The 27,124-nt window shown below is 36.4% G+C and overlaps 2 protein-coding genes across 2 annotated transcripts; both read right to left on the reverse strand.

The window, feature by feature from the left end:
- Positions 1–9,162: 9,162 nt before the first annotated feature.
- LOC764572 (peptidoglycan-recognition protein SC2) lies at positions 9,163–14,127 on the reverse strand. The gene is made up of 7 exons (XM_030974666.1): positions 13,833–14,127; positions 13,357–13,405; positions 12,678–12,841; positions 12,183–12,318; positions 11,382–11,472; positions 10,239–10,344; positions 9,163–9,432 (listed from the first exon to the last, which is right to left on the reverse strand). The coding sequence occupies exons 1-7, from the start codon at positions 13,929–13,931 to the stop codon at positions 9,376–9,378; spliced, it is 702 nt and encodes a 233-aa protein (XP_030830526.1). The 5' UTR covers positions 13,932–14,127; the 3' UTR covers positions 9,163–9,375.
- A 2,792-nt stretch (positions 14,128–16,919) lies between these two features.
- Positions 16,920–26,757, reverse strand: LOC100889396. The gene is made up of 10 exons (XM_030974953.1): positions 25,853–26,757; positions 25,221–25,362; positions 24,405–24,573; positions 22,922–23,108; positions 22,422–22,463; positions 21,711–21,856; positions 20,540–20,677; positions 19,906–19,984; positions 19,109–19,179; positions 16,920–17,889 (listed from the first exon to the last, which is right to left on the reverse strand). Exons 1-10 carry the CDS (start codon positions 26,157–26,159, stop codon positions 17,662–17,664), a joined length of 1,509 nt encoding a protein of 502 aa, XP_030830813.1. The 5' UTR covers positions 26,160–26,757; the 3' UTR covers positions 16,920–17,661.
- Positions 26,758–27,124: the final 367 nt, after the last annotated feature.

Here is a 27,124-nt window from a genome sequence, read left to right on the forward strand (position 1 = left end):
TCATACAATGCTAAATCTTCACACAATGAGTTAAAGTCTATTCGGAGTTTAACTTGACTCGCATTGTTCCTATTCAAGTGGGTGTGGTAATTTGGTGGTAAAGAGTTCGTTACTTGAAAGATGGGAAAGTGATCAGGCACATCTGAATACAAAATACCAGGCAGGATTGGCTTATTCAAAACATTTGTAAAGATGTTGTCAATACAAGTAGATGAGTTAGTAGTTACACGGGTTGGTTTCGTGATAAGTGGGAGAAAAGAGGAGGAGTACATTGTATCGATAAATGCATTGGTATCCGAATGAAGGGCGTAACTAAGTAAATCAAAGTTAAAGTCTCCAGCAATATAACATTGTTTATTCTGTAGCGGCTCTTACATTCGCCCTACTTTTATTGTACATTCATGTCTCCTGTATTTTTCCATCACGGTACTTATTTATATTCATTATTCGGACCACGTGTGTTCATTTCCTCCAATCGAGCATCGTGGTTCTGCGCATCGTTCACCCGCGTATTTTCATCACCACGAGGTTTTCTTCACTCCCGCTTACACCTCGGTCGAGTCAACAACTCCTGCTTACATCTAAGTTGAGTCAACACGTCTCTGCATGATTTCCTCTCCGGGCTTGATTCTACTGTGCCTATCACTTCTACCAGCACATCTTCACTTTCTCTGCCGCGTTCATCGGGCTGCAGTCTTCCAGTGGAACAGTTAAATCTAGTTCCGACATATATGGTGCTTGGTTATCCGCTGGGAGCTGCCAGTTTCCTCACCGGTAGCCTTTCACTCACATGAGCTCGACCCACCGCAGCTCATCTAAACATTCATCATCAAAGTTCGGCTCATCAATCGAGCGACTCACTGCTCAGCACCAATGCCGGCTTTGATGTCTGCATTTTCCACTTTGGCCTCCGACATCAAACGACTCACTGTTTCATCGTCGAGCGTCACTTTCTTCTCTTCTCTTCTCGCCCGAGAGCTCCATCTACATTCATCATCATCACGAGCGTCGGCGACGACATCGCGTTCTTCACGGTTCTTCAACCACGTCAACGAAGTCGCGTTTCCGCCATCAAGCCTCCGCACATTTCATCGCGTGAGCCCCTTCCTTCGTTCTCAACTCTCTTCATCTTCATCTTCTTTGGACTTTCGACTTCATTTCTACTATTGTCGTAAGCTCTATTTATGTACATCGCATTTATTCATGTTCATTATCATCATTGATCATTATGTAATCTCCGTGCAATATTCACATTTACCATTTATGCATTTTCATTCCGATTCTTCGGCTTGTGCTTGGCTACACTTTGCAAGTGTACGACCAGCCTCATCAGTACCCAATAAACTAACGAAAAGGGAATACTTTCTTTCATGTATTTTATTGTCAGTGCAACCTTGCTTCCTCGTAGCTAAAATAAAAATAAGAGTTATGTTGTGTGACGAGTGAACACGCTTTCAAATATCCATTCACAATACCTCACACTCATATCTCTAAAATTCTCTTTGTTAACTTTACCAAGACATTCTTCAAGATGGTCATTAAACTCTGCACCACAAGTATCGGGAGATTTGTATACAGTTCCAACGATTAAATTCTTCCCTTCCTTTACGATTTCAATAAAAACAGTATCTATAGTTGAAGTACAAAAATCCAAATCCGTCCTTGGTTTGAAGGTGACATTGTCCCTGACGTACATACACACACCCCCGCCTACACGACCAATTCTATGTTTTTGAATAAGTTTGTAATTAGGCAAATTATAAAATGAATGTGGGTCTCCCTTAAACCAGGTTTCCGTAAATGAGTATATTGTGAAATCGTGGTGAAGTGTATGTATGTAATCTTGAACATGAGAAAACTTTGATATAAGACTACGAGCATTCAAGTGGAACAATGAAAATTGACCTTCTGATTTTCGATTATTAATTTTAACATTGAAGGTGTCATTGAAATAATAATTACATCAGAAATATGGTCATCTAACCGGGAACTCATCACTTCATTCAGGGAGAAAATATCAAATTGTAAATCATCGTGACTTCCATTATTACATTATTACATTACATTAGGTAAGATATTAAAATTCTTATTCATTGTTACTTCATGATATTTTGCCTAAAACCCCATCAGGATTGTAAAGTTCATTTGATAATAAAATTTAATCGGTCGCAATGCGACCTCATAAATTGTGACAATATTTAGTGATCGCTTGCTTCAGACAATCATAATAGATTGATTTTGCAGCCTTCACCTTAAATCGAAATTTTGATATGTTCCCGTCTTCTGATCAAATATTGAACCATAGTACATGTGTAAAGTAAAGTCTCAGCTACAACATAATTCAATATGGGAGACATCAGAATAGGGATAGACGAGATATATTCAAAACAACAACGACAAATGTTACCTAGCCGAATCACATTCAATTGTTTCATTTGAGTGGCAGTATGTTGACGTCAAAGCATTCTAACAGCAAACGTGATAATGAAATCTAGTCTCATAAAAATATAGTACACATGCAGTATTGAATAGAAGGGGTCAACAGATTTCCATTAGCTATCAAGTTGGTCTCCTGTACTTTTTCAACAGAATAGTTCGAATAAGACTTTAAATTTATGATAATATGTGATTGAAACATTAAGTTTCGTTATTATATGTACATATATTATGTAAAAAAAAACATTTTGACATGTAGAAATTATTGTCTGTTTATGTTGTATTATACCTTACATTTGTATGTTCTTTGTTATTCAGTTATATTATATTTGGATATACTATCCTAAACATACACATATGTGAGGACGATAATGAGTGCTTGTGAGCCTGAGTTATAACTCCAACTAGCAACTTTCATGACCAATTGCTCATTTCAAGCGTGCATAGCTACGTAATTTAAGCCGAACATCACGCTTAAATGCATACTCTTAAATCTAAATATTCTAGCACCAGCTTTCAGGAAATCAGTAGTTTTCTATTTGTACACACTATATTGTAAAATATGTTATTAATAATACTATTAACCGCTTTTGTATATACCATTAGTACAGGTAAATGACTCCGCGAGGAGGAGAGTTTTGGCTTTGAACAGCAGTTAAAACAATTCCCTTAAAACCGAAGTAACAATTTAGATGAAGGAAATATGCAATATTAATTACGTCTATTTATGAAACACATCTAATAAACAAATATCATCTACTGCATTTTACAGAGCAGAGCTACTATGATGACAAGTTAAACGAATTTCTTTCGGCACCCATTTACTTTATCTGATGGAAGAGTGGCAAATTATTTGCCACTTTCCCATCAGATCAAGTAAATGGGTGGCGAAAGAAATTCGTTTAGCGTCTTATCATAGTATAATATAATATCTTTGGCTAGACAGTAATCTACATTTAGATTACTGTCTAGCCAAAGGATATTAGTGTACTCGGACTTGAAATTTTGGCCATGTGATCTTCAGTCCAGCGATGTTTCTACAAGACCATGTCGCCTCTAAATAGTGATTACACAAATATTAACACATAATAAAAAGCAGAAAAAACAAAAATAATGATAATACAGATGAACTATTACCTTATAAGTAGTATCAACCTCTAAATGTACGTAAAGGTAATACAAAGATTTGGTAAGGGGTCATGAATTTGGTTCAAATGAACATAATGGGAGCATATGCGATTCGACAATATTTAATGATCATTGTCTCGGTTGAAATCAATTCTTAAGTGATGAAATTGTAAATAATAAATTCGTTATGTTATAGACCTCGGCCCTTTCAAGACTGATATCATTTTAGCTCTAAAACAATTTTTCTTGACTATGATCGACCAATTTTCTATTCCCGTTTGGAAATTATATATCACAACTGTATATTCTGAAATTGTCATGGTCGCAGCTATCATGGAATGGCCTTTTAGTGGGTGATCACACTGCCTTTGCACACAGTCTGCCCCGCGAACACACACACACAACAGCAGTCAGTTGGTAGAAATAGCAATTTTTGTAAATTTATTTTTAAAAACTAAACAATATTTTCTAAATTTTTATTTCACATATATTTCAAGCATACCTTTAACTACAATTCTGTGTAGTTTCATTGTTATAGGCATGTGGGAAAGATGTTAAATTATTTAGTTAGAATATTGTCTTTTCAGCCATGTGTGACATGGCCCGCTGATCGCCCATTGACTTGCACTGTTGTTATTCTGCGTGGTGAAAATGCACCTCAATGTATAAAACCTCCCGACAAAAATGCAACATCCTGATGTGTTCACTCATTGAATTAATTTGTTATTTACACTCAAGGTAGCCACAACTGTACTGATGTCAGCAAAGTTGTTTTTACTCTGAAATTCAGTCCCTGTGGAATATTATGGCCTGTTGAATGGTTTCTCGGAAAAGTATCATAAATCCTCAAATCTGACATCTTTTAAAAAGAAAAATATATTGTGATTGTAGCTGAAAGTCTGCAAATTCTTATTTTATGATCGGTTTTTGTGAAACACATGAGGAAATAGCTGTAACGGTGGTCCAAGTCATTTCCATCGCCATATTTTATTGGCATTGCAAAAATATTTGGAATTTAAGGTTAATATTTGGTGTAAATATGATCTATGAATAAATGATTTAAAAAATGCCAAAAAAATGAACAGTGTGACTTTCTTAATTTGCATAATGAGTGCGCGAATATATAATTAGCTGAAATGACCTACATTGTATGTTTGATTAATATTCATGATTTCTTTTTAAATTTCAAATAAATGTATTTCCATACGTGTCTGATGATAGGTTTCACTGATGTATCATGTTCGGTTTTTATTTGATTACATATGCACATATTAATTAGGCGGACTTTTCATATCTGCAGATTCGCAAAAATGGCAAAAGTGACTTATTTTTTTGGCTTCTGTTTCCAAAACGGTAATAGATATATGAATTTTCTTTTTTGTATTTTTTACCACAAAGATGATATTTTAGTGTCTGATAATTTAATTTATTATTTGTGTCCAAGAAAGTGATGAATTAAGTTGTCAACTTTGTCGAATTTTGCCATTTTTGCCAATTTGACCATTTCTGGCAGGTTATTCGGTAATTTTGTGATTTCAAAAAAATGGTATAAAATCACAACGCATTGACCGACTTCCATTTTGTTTTTTGTTTTTTGAAGCTTTCATAAAGCTTGATCAATTGCAATCATCAAATAACATGTGTTTGTTGTACTTATTTTTGGTGTGCTATACCTACTTTTAGGCGCTATTTGAAATATTTGAAATTTACCGGGAGCACCAGTATATTTTAATTTATACAATTTCTCGAGAGCAGAAATGTTTTAGGGACTAATTTTTCTAGGGCTTATAATACATCCGCAGGGGCCTTCAAATATATCAACATTTTAAGGAATTATTTGCCATCCAATTTTCAAAATTTCCCAAAACTTTGCATTACCTTTGAAGGTATTACAAAGTTTTGGTATGGGGTCATGAATTTGGTTCAAATGAACTTATTGGAAGCCTATGCGATCCTACAATATTCAGTGATCGTTGTTGCAGTTGAAATCGAGTCTTAAGTTATGCATATGGAAACGTTTGCTTGTATTTGTCTCATAAAAGAATATGAGCACGAACTGACTCCCACACGGTGTTGAGTGCTCAGGGGTCACAGGCCAATGGCTTCATCGGGCAGGTAGTTGCATTATGTGAATGGGTAAATTAACTTTTACAAAATGAGGGGACACATTACATTGTACAATAGGGACACACATTGTTTTTATTGTGCAGAACATACTCTTTTATTGACTTACTTATTGCATGAAACTATATAACTAAAATGCATTTTGTATTCTAACAATTGGAGTACAAAGAATAATAAAAGGTGAATGAAATGCATAAACACCACAAACACCTGGGGAGGAAGCATTCATAAATTTGAATACATATATATGATTAACGACTCCGACGAAACTATAAAACAAAAATGAAATTTGCGTTCTGGCAATTGGAGTACAAAGAATGATAGCAAGTGAATGAAATGCTTCAACAGCAACACAAACACCTGGGAAGCTAGGAAGCATCCATAGATTTGAATAATTTAGTTGATAAACGACTCCGCATGTGGACGTTTGTTGGAGCAGAAAGCAGTGGATTCTTAACAACACGAACCCATTTAACATAATGTCGCAACGTAAATTAAATTTGGCGCGGTTGGAAAATGCATCTTTCTACCCTGCAACTTTAATGGTACGATCCAGTAAATTAAAACAATAAAATGGCTCTTATTTTAAAATTGCTCATTAAATGAAACCCAAAACTTCAGTCATATCAGAAAAAATATGTTATATCTTACTAATAATTAAAAAAAGATGTATAAACATTGTGAAAGTGTCGCATTTTAGGATAAAAGACACCGATTTAGCAAAGATCACGTCATTAGTGCGCTTGCATCAGGGAATTCAAGGTCAAAAGGTCAATTCAGACGCTGATGAGTTGTTGGTCGAGCATTTTTGTTTCCTTTATTCCGACAAAATTATACAATCAATCAAAATAAGTTTGATACCAGAAGAAAGCTAACGATTAGTATTTTCATTAACCGCTTGCCCCAAAGTCTCTTGACAACAGTGAAACGAGTGAGAGCTTGCGAGATCTGCCAGAGTGTGATTGAAACTCGCTAATTGCTCTTCTCCAACGCAAAAAGAGACGACATTGTGCTGGATAAATGTATTTTTTCCGACAAAAGTACAGAAAATTTGCATATGGTCTTTTTTATATTATACTTTATGAAATGTTAACCGAGTGACTTCCGGGCGCCCCAATGCTGGAAAGAAACGCACATTTTAGAAAACTTCACTTTTTCATGGAAAAATGCTTATTTGTTCTATGCACGCAAGTCAGATTGAGCGGATGATACAACGTTTCCATATGAATCGTAAATAATAAACTCTTTATGCTGTATAGCTCCCTCTCAAGGTCAAGATATTAATTAAGCTATAAAACAATGTTTATTGACTAAAATTGACCGATTAGGTATTCCCATTTGAAAATTATATATCACAACTACATATTGTGAAATTTTCATGGTCGTAGCTACCATTGAACAGCCGTAGGCGCCATTTGAAATTCATAAAAATTTACCGGGAGCACCGGTAAATTTTTGTATTCAATTTTTCTCAAAAGTAGGAGTGTTTAGGAGTGTTTTAGGGGCTAAATTTTCAAAATTTCCCAAAACTTTGTATTACCTTTAAATGAACTTTCAAACATAAAAAACTGTTTATGGACTTACCTATCTCCATGTCATACTACCCCTTTCTATATCACTCTCTTTTCAATTGTAACTATGTAGTTAGGGAAGGAAAGTAGAATATAAAGTACATTTCTTTTCCAGGCGTTTTTGTCAATGGGCATCCCTTATCTGAATAAAAGGAAACAATTTATTTTTTTGAAGTGAGTTAAACCTTGATAAGTTTAACAAACATGAATAGTGGATAATTAACATTTCGCGTAAAAAAAAAACCTGATGATATCAAGAAAGTGTCTGGACAAGGAATGAAAGGTGCAACACAACTGGCAGGTGAAAGAGTTGCATGGCGTGCTCTCGTGAAGGCCACAGCAGCGCCTTTACAGCGCCACCTGAAGTTGATGATGATGATGATAATATTGATAATAATAATGATGATAATATTGATATTAATGATACTAATATTTATATATAATGACCAAAATACCAATAATGATAATAATGACAATAGTAATGATAGCAGAAAGAAAAAAATTTATAATAGAAATGATAATAATAATAATGGTAGTAATAATATTAAGGAAAGTAATAATAATAATTATAATAATGATTATAACGGTAATACAAATTATCATCATTATCAATATAAGATCTTTGAAACATATTTTTCTCTTTTCTTCTTATTTCTCCAGCCGGGAAAATCTTCATTGTTGATACTAACGTCCAAAATATCATCTACATGGATCTAGACGGTACAAACAAACGTCCTGTATTACCTGCGGGATACCGTGACAGTCAAATGTTTGGGCTATCATGCCGGGTTGTTGTATTGGACAGACGATGATTCCACGCTTTGAGTCTCCTCAACTTCCCCGGGTTCTACTATTACCACGGAAGGAGGTTTCATGTTTTCAGATTCCAGGGCAATTTCGATCATTTAAAATATGGACATTGCAAGTGAATGAAGACATTATTGTTCTTCAATTTTTCAGGAATGAATTTTGAGAATCCGTATAGTTTGAAAGGGTCAATAATAATAATAATAATAATAATCTTTTTAAAGTCCACTCCAAATTTTATTAAGTTAAACCGAAAATGGAAATTCTTTTTGCCCAATTGATCGTGAGCCCGGCAGCCACTGAGTAGCGCCAGATCGACGTTGCTCTATAATCCATTTATTGTTGAACGCCAAACAAGGTAGCAGCAACTCCCGCCTTTTAACGTCTTTTGGTATGACGCGGCCGGGGTGTTCGAACCCACGACCTCCCGGTTGTGAGGCGGACGCTCTCCTGACTAAGCCAACACACCGGTATTCATGGCTCTTAGTGGTTTATTTTAATTGTCTAATTTGTTTTTCCACTGTAAAACATTTTAAATCACCTTTTTTATCTTTCTTCTTTCCACTTTGTCTTCTGCTACTTAAATGAAGGAAAAGAAATGTGTATCTATCTTCAATTCTGTTATTACTTGATATGCTTATGAAGGCATTCATTGCCCCCCCCCCCCCTCCCTCTATTCTAATGAATGCTTCATTCTTATCTTGCACTCAGGTTTTGTACGATATTCCAACAAATAATGTGAAGCCCAGCTACGCCAGGACCGTTCACATCTCGCGAACAGAAGAATAATGACGCTAAGATTGAGTTTTATTTTCCTCGTGTGTTTTTATTTATAAGATTGATACATTTCAGTCATATATTTACTGTATATGATTACATTGGGAAAGTGAAGGGAAGGGCTTTGTTCTGTAATAGTGATATTAATCAAACTGACAAAATAGATATCATTTATTATACGATGTCATATGTTAACCATAACCTTATAGTTTAGAAACAATTAGTACAGAAGACATGCAAACTAACATGATGTAGGTAATCACATCCAACTTTGGTTTTAGAATAATTATTACATTCTATCAGGTTTTTTTCAGGCAAGAGACTATTAATAGTGAAATGATATAAACTGCCATATGCAGCTGTAATCCTTACTTAGGCGTGATATTGGCTTAACTGATATCAATATTACTTTATATTTCAGAATTCTACGTTTAAATTAAAGCATGTTAGGATTTAAATTGTTGGAACGTTTTCACGGTCCGTTCACACCACTGTCTTTATCCTGGACCTTAGTCCGTGGTAGTAGACCATCCTAGAGGGAGCATTGCTCCCCGTCCAGGGGGTTACCCACTGAGCCACTGATGTACACCTGTTAGTGACGAAAAATGGAAAGTTAAGGAGTTTTCCTCGACAGCCCGATCGCAAAGACTTTCGAGAAATAAAACACAAGGGCGGTTTCAATATCAGAGTTTACTGTAACTGGTTAAATTATGTTAGGATTTTATGTATTGGGTTAGTGAGAGTGATATGTTCCAACATTTCGAAGGGTGATTGACATTGCTATCAAACCTGTACCAAGGTTGAATGTTTTTGAAATTATTTGCAATCGTGTCAACTATAAAACATGTATATTTATCAATTGTCATACACTTGCATAGTTTTGTCTGCCTTGACATGATATCGATGATAAATTCTATAAAATGCATACTTTGAATTCTAAGCAACAACACGAAGAATCATTTGATCAATCATGCAGTAGTTATCTCAAGTTTAGCCCCTGCGTACAAAACCATTCAATATGATTAAGAATTCGTACCAATGATACCGAAAAATTAATAAAAGTGATAAGATTCATTCGCCTGATGGTTTCATATTTTACATCTAATTTCTGTCATGCGTTCCTCTATCGAACGAAATAATTGTATATTAAAAATATAATTATAATTTGTGCCAAAGACGAAATTTATATATATAGTCAGGTCCGAGGGCGTTTACTGTGCGATGGACTTTACTTTTTTGAGAGTGGATCCACCCTACCCTTTTATGATTCTCCAAGGGTGGATTTTTACATGTACACTGTACTGAGAAAAAATAGATATTAAAAAGAAGAAATTCTGGTGTGTAATATGTACATGTCACACGAGGAACTCGATAAACATGGTTATTTTTACTTACGTAGTGCTTATGTTGTTGCAGTTTGGTGTAGAGAGCGTCGCCTGGACACGTGGTTGATGTCGCCTGACGATGTCCAAATAGACTATAACCCGGTATTATGGTATCCCTAAAATAGAAATGGTAGTAGTCGCAGGTTAATGCTTTGAATATGGCTTTAATATGTTAGTAATTGGCCGCAAAGCAGTCCTCGCCAATAATAATATATCGTACAATCTTTATTTTAACGTGTTATTTTCAATTCTAGGACGGGTGCTATTTTTTATAAATATTTTTGCTGAATGATGTCACACAAACATTTCTAAATTGAACTAATAACTAAAACTAAAACATAAGAAACGGGATAAAAACGAATTATTCAGACTTTGCATAACTATCCATGAGCCAAACATGATGAAATAGTGACGCTATTTTTTTAATTTCTTAGACAGTGATTAAACATATATTAGGGCCCGGTCATATGACTTGTAGATTCGAACCGGTCGGAACTTGATTTGAACTTAAGGACATTTTAAATTTGTTATTTATTGGAGGACTAACGATCGATTCGGATGAAGCGCATTCGACGGAGCCCTTGGTCCCCGTCTTTTCAAGAGTTTGCAGTCTCATATCTCTTATGTCAATAGTTGCGATTGATATCAATCGCAAATTAGTTGCAAATAATATCAACTCTTTATAAGACGGGACCCTGGTGTAAAAGTAGTTGTTTTAGGTCTTCTTAAGATTTTGCAATACACTGGGCTTGTGCCAATTGTTACGGTCGATCGGCACTCGTGACAAACCGAGGAACGCGCGAATTGGCAAATGCTGCACATGGAAAGTTAAAAGTATGATATTTTTTTATAAATTTCATCTTGGCATGAGATGCTAGAGATTTGTTATGTTGAGTGTACGTACCAAGGTCAGTGAAGGTACAGGGAAGGGTTTGGGGGCTCAAACGCCCCCCCCCCCCGGGCCCCCCCCCCCCCGAAAAAAAACTTTTGCAAGGCGCATGTACAAAATGAATGCGAGAACTCCAAGCTCTACAAGGCCCCCCCCCCCAACAACAACAACAAAATATGCCACCAGAAAAAGCAGCATTCCCCCCCCCCCCCCCCCCCTCCCCGCAACGGAATGAAGAAAATATCTTTTGCAAAAGATAATCACCTGCTCAAAGCACAGTCGAGGAGTTCATCAAGCACATCTAGCATCTCTTGTCCCGGGGTTAAGGAAGTAAATCTACCGATCATGGAGATACCTAGTTGTAATAGAAGGAAACGATATAATCAGTGACTATAACATTTATTCATATTAGCCATATCCCCCCCCCCCCCCCTCGTCTTTGTCTCTCTCTCTCTCTCTACCCTGTCGCTGTCTTTCACTTCTTTCTATCTCCTCTTCCGTTTTTATCATTTTATCCCAATTTCTCTCTTTTGCTATACCTCCTTCTACCCCCCCCCCCCCTCTCTCTCTTAATGTGCACTTGACATATATTTTGTTCAGAAGTCGTATGTGCCTCGTCCTGTACTTGTCTGTTTGCACGACGAGTGGAATATTTTCCAAGCAAGTGGGATTTAACCTTGTATCTTACGAAAGAAAGCCATCCACAATTATTATTTTTAACTTCATCATTAACCCCAGGAACCATAACATATTTCGTCATTCGCTATACTAAGCACTCAACTAACTTTATGCACATACATCTATTGTTTCAGCATAATTATGTGTATTCAAGAAAGCCTTTACCCATTTAGGCGTTCGCCGAAAGATATGGAAAAATGCTGTATCGTTATCCCGGGTACTTTTTCACAATCCATGATAAATGGTATTACGATTGCACTGTCAACCCGGTAACTGTTGCGCAAAGAGTAAGATACGTCGATTTTCTGGTCGACTTAAATCCTGTTCTACAAATAATAATGATCAGAATTTAATACAGTTATAGTAAATATGCGATCACTAGCTTACCTAGGGAGTATGAGTTGTAACTCGAAGCATGAGCTCCTTTGTAATTCCATCCGCGTCCCTCATAAACGTTTCCATCACCACCGATGAGAAAATTGTAACCGATGTCATCCCAGCCATTGGAATCCATGTGATAGTTCTATCGAGAAAAGAATAATGATTTCAAAGGCATATTTTTTTTTTACTACTGACATCGCTATCGCTGTTGTAATGAATATTCAATTGCGCCATCTTTCGGTGAAGGCGTACTTCACCGTAAAAGAAGGGGCGTAATATTCCATTATCATGGTTTTTCTGGTGCCTTTTCATGTTTTTACTCCAAATTTATCTGACTAAGAAAGAAAGAAAGAAAAAAGTAAAAAAGTTCACCACCTCAAAGGTGGAAGGGGGGTATATTTTTGGACTTGTTCACTTAAGGCATAAGGTATAAATTTTGTTTCAAAGAAGGCAATGGTCAGTTTGGATTGCCCTTTTTAAGCTTATGCCTATTATCTGTACCTGGATTCCTCGAACTTGTGACATGCAGGAGGCTTCGGTAGAGCATGAGCTGCCGTCAGTATGGTGGACCACAGCGTATGGGAGAGGAGTAACCAGGTTGCTGGTAGACTTTGGGGATCGAGCCCCCCATTCAGAGCGGGAGATGATCCGAGGGCATCCCACAGCTAAAAACAGCACCAAAAAAGCCATGACACTGACGACTATATTAATCGGTAGATCTAGGGCCCTGTTTCATACAAACTTGTTATCAATAACAAATATTTATGACAAATTTGCTATCAGCCAACCAAATGCCACGATTTGAGTAGATTATAACAATTGCTACAACTTGTTATTGATAACAAGTTTCATGAAACATGGCCCTTATGCTGTAACTAATGTAAGCAACTTGGGTAAGGTATTGTTGAAAATAAAAACAGCGCATGCCACATTATGATATAACGTCTTTATGCGGTTCCAAGACTTTCGATAAATGTCATACGGGCTTTACCATCGGTCACCATTCAAGGAATAATTATTTTCAGTGAAAAATAATTTAATAGCAAGTCATAAGTATTTAGTTTATTTCTTTAAAAAATAATAAAATGTATTTGAAAAAAAGAGTTACAAATTATATACGTTAATGCTTAAAGTTTATTAGTCATTAAAGATATAAAGCTTTTGAATGACATATACTTACCATATTTCTTTTGCAAGGCAACAGGATCTGCTTCGGATATGCTTACGTCCTTATAAGGTAAGCAAATCGGGGGGAAATGAAAAAAGCGGTCTTACACTGTATATTGGAATGGATATTTAGCGAAAAAACAAGTGAAATCTTATTCATCTGGGTCATATTGGCCATTTTGTCGATGATGCTGGTGTTGTTGTTGTTAACATTATATGCCCATTATTATCGTAATTTTTAAAGTAAAATTTGAATTTTTTGAAAGTTTACGGAATTATAACATAAAAGCGTATTCAAGTATAACTGGATGACACTGACATTTATTTATTAACATAAACACATGATATTGCATTATCATGATGATGAGTTCAAAAAATGTCATCAAACATTGCTATTATTAAACGAATGTATGTAATTTTGTTCATGCTTTAGGTAGTAGTACGCAATTTTCTTCTATTGTGGAAAAGAATTCAATAATGCTGTTTTACCTCTGTTTCAACAAGGCTGCCATGGCAAGCAAAACTAGCAAAAACCAGGAGACTGGCGAATACAGGATACAGAGAGCCCATGGTTGCAAATATTGGCATCCGTCTTAATAGTCCTTATTCAAACACCAACATGAAGAGAATAACTGTTGATGGTTACGTCTACGGGTAACGAAACTCTGGTTTTGAGGAATAGCGTTGCCAATCAAAGGATTAAAAAAGCTAAATATTAGTTAAGTTCACACGACAGGCCGTAAACTTAAAGTTTAGGCCGTTGTTCAAAACTTCGAAGTTATCTCGCAGTTATACGGAATGTGTGGACTCGCTCTTGGTTTGATTTTTAACTTTAAGTGTACGCAAAGTTATAAAACCACTAACGATCTTAACTACGAGCCGCGCGGGTCCTCACTCGAAAGTATGTGCCATGTCAACGGATTTAACTTTTAGGTTTCGCCAGCTTGTAATTAAAAGCGACTGATTGCCAGTGTGAACATGGCTATAAAATGAGGTCACTGACCGAGTTCGAGACTTGATAAAACTCCTGTACTTGTGAGAGAGGGTCCACCTGGTGTGCAAAGCAAACAGTTGGCCCATAGTGCACTTTGTTTCTTCAGAAGATAGCGAAATGTTTACAGAAGATTTTATTATCAATCCTATAAGAAATTGATGAACATTTTAAATAGATCTATACCATTTTCCGTTGCAATTGTCAATTCCAAAACTTTTTTTTGTAAACATATTTTATTTAACAACATTTAGTCGTATAACTACTCTGAATAGAGCTGCGTGCCCTTGTTTCCTAATCTATACGCGTTCCGGGGAAAGTGAAAAACTATTTACGAGCTTTTTAATTTATTATGCTGGTATGGGAAAATGTCCCCCCAAAAATGTCAGTTGAAGAGGAATTGCCCTTAAAAAAGAAACTTAGTCATAATGAACCATCCCAGTTCTCCAATTTCCAATAGCATGACCATAGCTCAATCAATATTTATCTTTCAGGATAAACAGAGCTGTCAATGTTATCTACAAGGAATCCATCACACACGAGCTATTTCCCCCAGGTGAACTTCTTCCCACATTCATACAGGTCAGATAATACGATCGCAAGGATTTTCGAGAAATCAATTCAAGGGCGATTAAATACCTGACTGTATTGCCCGTAAACATTATCATATTCGTACATTTCATTAAGTAACACTCAAGGCTGTTTTTTGTTACCATAGCTTGTTTGTTATCATAGTTTGACCTTTTAAGCATTTGCAATGTATTAGGATCCTTGTATCAAAACAAAATCAACAGTTTTTAGATTTGTATATCATTTTTCATCAATATTTTATATTCTTATACCTTCAATGCGTCCTTTATTGCTTATCTGCTAAAAATGAATACAACACATTGAGTGAATGATTGATTTAATAATTTGATGATATCTTATCAAGGAAAACAACATCACTCTAAACTGAGCAAGTCTAAAATGTGAATTAGTTAAAAACGCACCTCTTCATCACTAAATATATCCCAAATAAATAATAGGCCAATACAAACAACATTATAATAAATAGAAAACCATTGCTATAGTTTCACCTGTGTTCTTTATTCCATTAATATCGATCGAATTGTACGATTTTATGAATTAACTCTAATAATAATTGTTACGTTTTGTTACTTTGTATTTTTATATCAAGGTGCATAATACTTATTTTCAAGGAATTCGTCACAGTTATACAGAATGTTTCACAATGCAACAAAATATTCAATTTGAGAACAACTGCATGCCAAATCAATACACACTCCATCAGATACGAAAAAGAAAATCGGTGCCTTTAACATTCGAAGTGCTCAGTGTTCCTTCAGACAAATATAAGGTGACATTACATATAATTCCAATTAGTACAATTATTACGTTGTTTCGAAGGCACCTGCTATGATTGTGCAAAGTACCCAAGGGTGTACAAAACCTGTAAAGATTCAAAGCAGAAAGAATAAACTGTACAAATATAAAAGTGCAACAAAGTGCTTAAGTAAAACGTGTTTACTTACAAGTAAAAGAGCTTAACAACTAGAAATAACATTATCATGCTAGAATGTTTCAATAAGCTGAAGGTATGTACATGTCTAAAACTAAAAGTTAAAAATTACGTGAAAAGATAAGAGTTACAAAAATCATGATTACAAGTGTTTATGTTAAAGTATTCGATGGTAATAAACCAGTACAGTTTAAACATTATAATTTATGCTTAATTTATTCAATTCAAAACATTTTGAGTCACTCATAACTTCAACGGAACAATCATGCCTCATTATACAACGATAAATGTATACACAAGCAAATGAGGCATGCATAGGTGTTTTAATGTACTTCAAAATGTTTGAACGGATTTGGGAAAAAACTAAAATTTACGAATAAATTTATGGATTCTTTGACCCAAAACCCTTTTACCAAATTTACCCAAATCACGTCCTCAATTCGCATCGCAATTATTCAACATTCAAGACATGACTTCAAGAAAAAAACAGTTTATAAGTATCAACTGTACATAATGTTACATTGGCATAATTAACTACACAATGATGACGAAAATAAAATATTATAATATTTGCAAGCATATTGAACAATGATAACTATTGGATGCATAATTAATTATTGTATGCCTACCTACACATATTAAATTATGAACTTGAACATTGCAATATTTGCATGCTTAATTACACTTCTGATTGTAATCAAACTTAAATACTGTAAAATTTGCAGCATTCGTATAGTCAGATTATAATAGATGTTAATTGATACATGCAATAGGCCATTTTCCTAATGTAACCAAATTTAATGCATAAGTCTTTGTGAAGTGCCTCAATACAAATTATTTCATTCACCTGGTAAGAATAATAGTATTTCAATAGACATAATCCAAACTGCACACATTAGTTGTTGCCAGGTTGGACAAACATTATGGCTTGACCTACCTAGCAACACTTGATTATGCAGTTTTTCATTCTGACCATTGAATTACTATTATTCTTATAAGGTGAATGAAATAATTTGTATTGAGGCACTTCACAAAGACTTGTGCATTAAATTTGGTTATGGTCTATTGTAATGAAATATGGTGAGCTCGGTAAGATGACATTTTTACTAAATTGCAATTTACTCCTCGTCCCGTACTTGGTTACAAATATCAACATAATCAATGAAGATCTTTTCTTTCTTTACATTATCATCTAAAGTACTGTTTTGTTTAAATATCAAGGTTTAATTTCCTTTGTTTATGGATACACAAACCTATTAACTTGTGTATCATGTGTTTTGAAATTTCTAATGTTGTACTCGTGTTTACCAGTTTGATGAAACACATGATTCTCATCAGAAATGCATTGATGCCATGGACTATAATGTAGAAATGTCTGAAGATATAAAAGAAACTACTCTAAATTTGAATCTAACATGATTGTTATCTACGTAACGACAATAGTTTTCCCATTGCTCTCCCAACATAAGGATGATTTATACCCATGTTTAGAGCTTTTCGTTTACCCATGGAAGCCCTATCGACATCATTACTGTCCTTCCCTGAGGGCCCTGGCATTAGTATTACACCATCAATTGCTAGGTACCCATTTATACCTGGGTGGAGAGTTGCAAAGGCAGATTACTTTATTGCCAAAGGGCGGTTAGTACCGGGCTGGGATCCGAACCCTCAACACTTGAATTGAGAGTCAGGTGAATGAACCACTATACCACGACGCTTCTACGACACCTCCACGACACCTCCACGACACCTCCGCGACACCTCCGTGACACCTCCACAACACCTCCACGACACCTTCTCCATCTTCACTTCTGATCCCAGAGGGCGCACATGATGACAAGCAATCCGGCTGGGCTCAGATCATCCTCGACCATTTCGCTGGTGCTATAGGAAAGATACCAATTGCCATCGGTTCTCTCTAGCTGGAATCCCAGGCTGAACACGAGCGACTCTGCCCGCCTGGAACCAGCGAAGAGATTGCTGACAGACGGCTGGTCCAAGGGGAGCCGTTCCGCAGCTAATGCTTGTGCAATCTGATGAAATAAAAGTTAAACAAACTGAATACAAAATTGTAACAAATGATTTTTTTTCAAATGTACATGATGTTATTCAACAAACAAGAAATGTTCAGTATTAATATGCTTAAAGCCTCGTTCAGATTCGACGCAGTAATTATGAATCTATTGATTTAATGATTAATAGTGTTTGATTTTTTTTTTTTGCATCTTATAAAACAGGGCTCAGTAAATATTATGCTTATAATCGTTGTTTCGCGCATTTTCCATTGATTTACAAGTTTAAAAATCCATCACGGTTTAGCGCTATATATCTTGGACCCGTCTTATAAGCAGTTGCGATTAAATGGAACTTATTTGCGATTGATATATTAAAGGTAAAGACCAGTATTGGAAACGCCCCAATTTAAAAAAATGAAATGGAAGCTCTCATTACCAATCATGTGAAAGAATATGTTTTGACTAATACATGATGATAAAAAATTTGCCGGGAAACCGCCTACTAATTCATATATTTGGTAAATTTGTTTCTCTCATGGTCTGTGAGAGATATAGGGTAGTCCCATATACATCTTTCTGTGTATAGTGCTTGTAACTTTACGAAGAATGGGCCAAATTTCTTATCATTTTGATGATTCCAGAACCTTGCAGATGCTAGATGCTAGATGATCAACCTTTTCTGATCGATTCCACAACGTTTCTTTCACAATGCCATCGCATGACCATAACTGGTCTTTACCTTTAATCGCAACTATATACATAAGGGATAGAAGACAGTAAACTAGCGGTGGATTGGGAGACTTGCGATTGATTCGGATCGATTGCAACTTTTTATAAGACGGGGTCCTGAATGAGAATGAGATTCAAGACGAAGTATTAGGGCTTTCCCTGATCTGGAATGCTGAGTGTTATCGGGAGTCTTAACAGTCTAAAGAGAGGCCAATATTACAAAACGAACATAATATCTGTTTCCATATCTTTTCATATCAACATTTCACTCAAAAGAACAAAAGGGGAATGAAATGCCAAAAAGCAAGGATTACACACGACATTATGTAAAGACAACAGACAAATTCCTATTGAAAGTATACATGTTGGTATTTTTAGCAACTAGAACATGGTTTCCGACAAGTTGTTGTCAAAGAACAATAAAATAAAATTTGGGAATCGATTAAATGATATAAAATAGAGTCTAGCATCTATACTGGACAAAAGCTTGTTCTCAAAATTTCTTTACCACTTTGGTTATTGACCGTTTCTCCTCCTCGGTACACTCATACAATTTTCTTCCTTGGTCCTCGTTCAAAGCTGGAATTCAAACAATCAGAGAATTAAATTCGGCCAAAAAGTGGTCCTTCATTAAAATGAAATTATAATGACGGCATACTGGAGCGACTAGGTGTCATCTCATTGTCAGAGATACTGTGCTACAAAATTTGGTCCAGGGCAATATGTCTTATAACTTATTTCATCCGTACAAGAAATATCAAACATTTGTATTGAAAATTGGTAATCAATTAACACATTAATTACTTAGAAAATTTTTATTAGTCACTTGTTTATTCTTTGAGCACGCCTCAAATTGGGCGATCACTGATGTTCATCTACCTCAAGTTAGGAGCAGACCTCAATATTGCATTCCAAGTGTGACATCACATGAGCCTTAATCATAAAAGTTAATAATGAAAGCTTTTCGAAAATCTTCAAATTACAACGAAGATGAGATGGTTCATTGGAGATTAGGGAAGTCATTTCTATCAAAACGGTTTTAAAATAAAAGACAAAAATATAAATCTAAAATATAAAAGGGGAGAGAAGAATACAATTACAATTTTTGTTAAAGTGGCACCGTATCATCATATTGCTTTGAAGAAGAATTTACATGAAAGGAGAAATCGATAAAGGAAAGTGAGATGCTCATTTTCGATAACACTGGTTGCCTGGTTTGTTCGTAATCAATTTGTACCTGTTGTGTTATTTAGAAAATATTGCCGGAGGATTAATAGGTATAAAATTATTTTAAAAAACACTTACAACCCAGCAGGTCCAGTAAATTTGAAGTGCAGATAAGAATGCGACTTTCATCTGTTGTCGGAAACATTACACTGTCCTCCTTTTTGTATTTGAAATAAGAAGAAGATTTTTAAAAATCCGATTACCATGGTAACAAGCTTCATAGAAAAGGCATATATTAATAAAATAAGGAAATATTTCACCATTTTAGATGTATGAGAACAATGCTACTAGTATTCGATAACTCCGCTCAAACCCCCTCCCTCCAATTTCTTGTGTTTCCAGTCTTCCTCTCCTTTCGACGTCGTCTTCGTCTTCATCCTCTTCTCCTTCTTCTCCTCCTCATCTTCCTCCCCCTCCTGCTTATTCTTCTTCTCCTTTTCTTTATATTATTTTAACTTTCTTCTTCTTCTTCATTTTGTCTTAGCATATGAAGCCTCTGCCCACTTCTGTTCTCTGTTTAATCTTGTTTTGGAGGGGGAGGGGGTATAGACTCACTTTTAGTTTTGCTACCCCACTCCTCCGTTGACTGTTCAAATGACTGATTTGTCTCTTTTTTCCTGAATAGGAATTCCGTCAATGCTTATGTTAATTATCTGTGTCCGTACTAGGACATTCAAAGATAACGCTACATGTATATACAATGTCAACAAACCTCAAAAGAGAAGCCCGCCGCCTGTAGGAGAGGTTTGGTATCATTCAGATCGGAGCAGCCGAGTTTTTCCCGCAATATTTCCTGTGTCGTCTGCTTGCCGCCGTGTCCAACAAGTAGAGAGTTCAAAGCTACCTGGAACTATAAAAAGCAAAGTGCGTTTTATGGGGAGATATGAGTTGACCAAGTAGTATGTTCAGCTCGATGTCTTCCCCTACAAACTGACTCTGAAAGAGCCCGGTTTAAACTTGAGTAGCATCTTCCCATTTGTGACATTAAAAGGTCTGTCCCTAGACGTAAATAATTTTGTGATTAACTGACGCTTGTAAAAAAGCGAAATAAACTCGAGCCCGTTAACTATTTAGTCGCTAAACCCAGTTCATGCAATTGGCTTAAAAATCATGATTATAAGTTGAGTACATTATTTAGCGTAATCCTCATTGAATATGAGGCGACATTCATCTGACGGAGGACTACGTCAATTCGACTGGCGCAGCCTTCGACGCGCCATGTGTATGTGTGTGTGTGTGAGAGAGAGAGAGAGAGAGAGAGAGAGAGAGAGAGTGAAAAGTGCAAATATCGTTTTTAATAGTTGGCGTAAGTGCTAACTATCTTCACAGGTTTGATTAGCGCAGGTTAGGGCCCAGGGCTAACGCAATCTAATTGAGGTCTCATGTGCAAAAGATTAACAACAGCGCCAATAGCAGGGCATGGTCCTCTGATCTAATGTGCACTGTACAAACCCCTTTTTATCATTACACGTACATTGTAATATTGAAAGGAATAGTGAGGAAATGAATGGTTTATAGTATTATTCATCATGATTATTATCGGTGACGAAGCTATAGGAGGGCATGAACCCCCCCCCCCCCCCAACCCCCAACCCCTTCCCCTGAAAAGGGAAGAGGAGGAAAGAGGCGAAAAGGGGGTATATAAAAGTTCTCCTAAAATATCTCCCCCCCCCCCCTCTAGTCGATGGCGTTTTTAATTTACATTGCATCCACCGAGTAAGACAGCCCCTACCCCCCTCCCGTCATGTTCGTGCCCCTTCATAAATCATATTTTCTAGAGAGTTTTTCTTAAAAATAGGTTAAGAAATTTACTCCGTCTTTATGGGCAACAATATATAAATCATGCTCACAATTAAAGCTTCAAAAATGAAATCGAAACTGACCATAATGTTTAAGCTGTTGAGCAGGATAGAGTTTTCTGTTCTGAGAAGTTCTTTCAGGGAGCGCCGTGCATCGTTTAGACCTTGTTCAGGCAATAACAACATCGGCTTCAACTGCTGTCGAATCTCTTCCATGTCCGGCACCGGGCCTACATGTTTGGATAAGAAATGGAAATGTAGAAAGAAAAATCGTCTCACATAATGATAAAAATGATAATAATGATGATAATAATAATAATGAAATATGAACTATAATATTAATGATAATAATAATAATATTGAAAAGGATAATATTTACAATACTAATTATAGTAATATAGTAATAAATGATTACAAAATAATAATGATAATAATAAAATTGAAAATAATATCTTTAATGATATAGATTTCTTACAGTTTGAATTATAATCATCCAACAAAAGAAGCAACAGCCAAAGTTAAAACAGGCTAGTCAGTGGTGCATTTACAAAAGGGTGGAGCCGGTCCCCCCCCCCCCCCTATTCCACTGCCAAGTGGATATCAAGAAACAAAATTGTCATTAAACACGGTGGATCTCAAACGTGTAAAGTAAAAAAAAGCAGGGAGAGCTTATGGCCTATGCTTCTTACCCCCCCCCCTCTCTGTTCCTCTCTGATTCTCTTTGTTTCCATCTACCCATCTCCTTCATCCTCCCCCCCCCCCCCCCCGAGAAAAAAATCATTTCCTAATACTTACCATTTATACTTAACTGTAGACCACTTCTGGGTGTTAAATCCCCTTTATGATGAAACAAAAAAACAAGAATTGTAATTAGCAAAACATTTGTTTTACATCATGCAAATCAAAGGGGCAAAGTTTTTTGCCAATACAAGTGATTCTTTTGAAATAAAGTAGTCCCTAGATATCGTATACATTTATATTTTGTTGAAAGCTTGTTTATGCAAAGCTTTATTTTCTTTCTCTCTCACTTTCGTTTTGTGTTTCAGTTATCTTACTTTTTTGTGCTTGTCAGTCATTACCCTTTCGAGTCTCGACCGAAAGCAGTTCTCAATTACCATCGTGATTTCCGGCAAAGACGTATCATACAAGACATACATATTTAAAGTAGCTATGGAATCAATAGAAAACCATTTGAAAGCAGTACCGGGTATCAAAATTGCCAAGAGTGTAATTATGTATCAAACCAACTTTGGGCACTCGTCGAAAACACTCTTGTTTAATAAATAAATACTTACGGCTTGGTGTGGGTTCTTTGTCATCTTTAATAATCTCGAACCCGCCCTCACTGTTCGGGAGTTGCATGAGCTGGATGCTCCGGTCTGGGCGGACCAGAATCTCCAGCATACGGAAAGCTAGCGGTGTGTTTGACGGGATCTCTAGGGTACGCTTTCTGTCACCTGACAGCGAGGTCTCGACGTTAATCTGAAATGAATAATCATCATCATGATCATAATAATAACAACAATACCAAATATACCAGTTATACAGTACAGTACTTTACAGTGCACAGTCTCCACTCCTATTGTGAGCATTCAGGAAGTCGCCTTTTAAGAAAGGCACACTTACATGATAATCCTATATCACTCTGACGTTCGCAGACTATCGGGTAACCCATTAATAGCTCGGTGGACAGGAGCAATGTAGATTAAATGGCTTACTATTATATGCCGGGGCTCGAACCCATGATCTTACTTTGCATTCGAAGTCAAATGATTAGACAACACCACTACGAATCCATTATATATCGAGGGGTCAGTGACACAAAGACGTAACTCAATTTTGGCCATTTTGAGAAAAAGTGGTTTATGTGTCACAGAGCACTTGGGCCTTAAGTGGATGGTTGTCCGGGGTATTTGTCTGGGTGGTAGTTGTCCGGGGGTAGTTGTCATAGGGGATAGTTTTCCAGGGGGTAGTTGTCCATGGGGTAGTTGTCCATGGGGTAGTTGTCCTAGGGGGTAGTTGTCTGGGAGGTATACTTTTTCAGGGGGGTAGTCGTCCTGGGGGTAGTCGTCCTAGAGGGTGGTTGCCCTAGGGGGTAGTTGTCCTAGGGGGTAGTTGACTGGGGGTGGATGTCCAGGGGGTAGGTGTCCAGGGGTAGGTGTCCTAGAACCCTCAGTTACAATCAACATATTATCAAGCTCACTGAAAAGAATAGGGTCACAAAGCGGAATCGTGTTATCGTTCATCATTCGTGCATCCCAATGACGAAAGTGCCGTACCTGGGCTCAAACCATGGACCTACTATAATATGTCCATGCTCAAATCCACGACCTTCGCATCTCAAGTCAAGCGTCCAATAGGCAAATAAATATGTCATCACTGTTGGCTGAATTTTCATAACAATTGCCACACATATTTCCTTCTCAAACATCGTTATTACTATAATAGTCTCGTACATTGTATATTCTTATGGTCAATAGAACTCACTGATTTTATTACCCAAACTAAACAAATATTACAATGCCGTATTGTATGTAATAAGAATATGGGATGGCCAAAAATATGGTATTTAAATTGAGCTACACTAGATAGTCTTTGCATTGGTGTTTTATGTAGGTTCCATGATTCACGATTAGAAAACAATATACAAATTTAAAAAATAAGTTTTTTTAAGATTTTAAAGCCCCGTATTTCAAACTGAGACCAATTTTAGAAGTATCGTTATCAATCTTTGGAACGTGGGGTTAGGGTTAGAGATCTGAGTTTTGTTTGGCTCACCGATCTCGCTGTTCCTGCAGTGAATTTACCGTCGGCCGATCCACTTGTTTGAAGCTCAGTCGTGATTTTGGACTCAGCCTCTGTGCTTAGTGTCGTCACGACCAGGCAAAGCGTATTGCGTTTCTTCGCCATGACTTCTTTAATGAAATCCTTCTTCAGGTTTATCTTCCTTTTAAAGAGAAAAAAAGGAGAAAAATGAGAGAGATATTTTATAAAGAGGCTTATTCATCTTTGATTTGAAAAGGTCCTTTGCGATGGGTGGTTTTCATAAACTCATAAACTGACAGGTAATGACAATCATCATTTTCAAATAACCCTTATCAGTGGTGTATCCAGAATGAATTAATGAGGGGGAGTCAAAATCCTTGCGAGATAGAGTGGGGAGAAGGAAGCGGGAGGTTTAATGGTTTCGGATGCAGTGCCTAATGCTGTACAAACCACTTCAAAATGTGTTTATTTTTTTTCTCCTACGGGGGTAGGGGCTCAAGGGGGCTTACACTCTTCTCCGGCTCCACATTGGATGATGGATACGCCAATTTTCATGTAATTGATAGTCGTGATCCAGAATGAATAGACAGCATCCAGAATTGGAAAGATGGAGAGAGAGAAGCCGACGATCTGGAGCTATACGGTATAACATCGTAGTAGTACCATGTAATCAGCTTAAAAAATACCCGTTTCATTAAAGCAACTGTTAATCTGATATTGCACTTTGAACATTTCATGTTTTTTATCATAGGATACTTGGAATAGCGTCTTATGAACCTATCTTAGCTGCTTGTATGAAATGCAAAGCCACCAACTATTCATATTTACCTTCCTTTGACAGAGTTGGCGAGTTGAGGTATGTCGAGTGATTTCTCAACAACCTGACCAAAGTCTACAGAGACTGCGATGTGTCGGTTAGCGTCTAACTCAAAACCAGCTATCTCCATTGCTAACGAAGCCTCGACTTTACCTAAAGATCATATTCATAATGAGAATGTTAATAATTGTTTCAATAACTTTGTATCACTTCAAGCGCATAGGGTATAGGAAACTTGTTTTGACATGATTATGTGAATATATTTTGCAGTATATCCCCGTTTAAGCTATCATAAAATACACAATGTTGGTCAATGCCAAATGCCTTATTGAACACTTACAGTAGTAGCTATTACAGGTAGTTCGAAGTCTGAATTAAAGAAAATGTATCAATTTAATTTTCGTACATTAATACGGTATCAACCTTTTTTGCAGCGAGGCTACAGATGAAAATGAATTTGATCTTAAATTTGGATTTGACAAAGATCGATGAAAGAGCATGTGTCATGTTTTAACATTTAGATGAAAATGGTTAAAAGATTAATGATTTAATGCTTATAATTTATGATCCTATTATGGAATACATACTAAATTCATATCACGATATATTTTACACAGGCAAAATACAGAAATGTTATTGATACCTTTAGCCTCGATAATCAGCGATCTTTCAAAGTTTACAAGGTCCGTCTGAGTCCCGTCGACCTCATCGAACCTCTCTGCCCCGTCATTATCAAGGATATCGGAAAGCGTAAACGGCGTCGGGAACAGACTCACATGGTTCCAGAAATACTTCTTGTTTGTCTTAACAACAAGATGGTATGGGCGACAGTTGCTTGCATCGGATAAACTTGGAGAAGCGATGAGATTGGACAGTTCGCTGCTTGATACAGAATGGACGAAGTTAGATGTTGCCTGGTTGAAAACGCTATGTTTGTAAAATAAAGACATGTTGGTGTTGCTCGGTTATTTAGAGAATCCTTGCTAAATGTAACAATGTAAATGCAATTGTTTGATGTTGTCGTTGATACTGCTGCTGATGTTGCTGGTTCACAAAATCTAAAACATTAAGCAATTGACGAAAAGATTAATCTTCACTAGCAGGTGTTACTTCGAAGATGGGTGAAGAGCGAAATTAATAGAAAAACACTCTTTGTGAATAAATCTCTCAAAACAATCTCTCAATCAATGTGTCACAGTCCTCTTTCCCATGTAATGATTCCAGAAATGAGTGTTTTCATCAAGAAGGATATCGAACTTGAAGGACTGGAGGTACGGCCGTCAGTGGTTTTAGTTTGGTAGGCTAACACAGCAACATAACGGTGAGTGGTTGCGAGAACGCAGGAAGCGTTGGCTAAAATTCTTTCTCAAAATTCCAAAATGATGAAATGGTAGTCGGATGGGGAAAATATCCAATTTCGTTTTGCTTGTGGCATGGAAAAGTTCCGCTTTGATGATTGAACAAGTTAGATGATATTGATTTGATGATCGTGTATTGTTCTCCAATGAAAGACAAGTTTTGCGACCGGCTGCACTTGAATGCGTATCACTATTAAATGCCTTTGGTGATGGTTTGTGTGTGCTCATGGCTGTCGTTTCTTTGGTATTCTTAGTCTGTGCTCATAGACTCAGTGATTTCCCGTGAAAATGTTGGATCTACCATACAAACTGAACGCTACTAGAATGGGGAGAACCCAGAAATATAATTCATATACCTCTACTTAAAATGTGCCCTGATCTTTCCAGGAAAATCATAGAATATAATTGTTATAAATTATTATTGAAGAATATAGAAGAATACTTAGACAAAAAAAGAAGGCGCCTTGAAATAGTATTAAAAGTAGTTCAGTCTTGAATTCTTCTTTATTTTTTTTTAATACTTCTTCTTCTTCTCCTCCTACTCCTCCTCCTCATTC

The sequence above is a fragment of the Strongylocentrotus purpuratus genome, unplaced genomic scaffold (assembly GCF_000002235.5).
Source record: "Strongylocentrotus purpuratus isolate Spur 01 unplaced genomic scaffold, Spur_5.0 spur5_scaffold_7, whole genome shotgun sequence".
Lineage (NCBI taxonomy): Eukaryota > Metazoa > Echinodermata > Echinoidea > Camarodonta > Strongylocentrotidae > Strongylocentrotus > Strongylocentrotus purpuratus.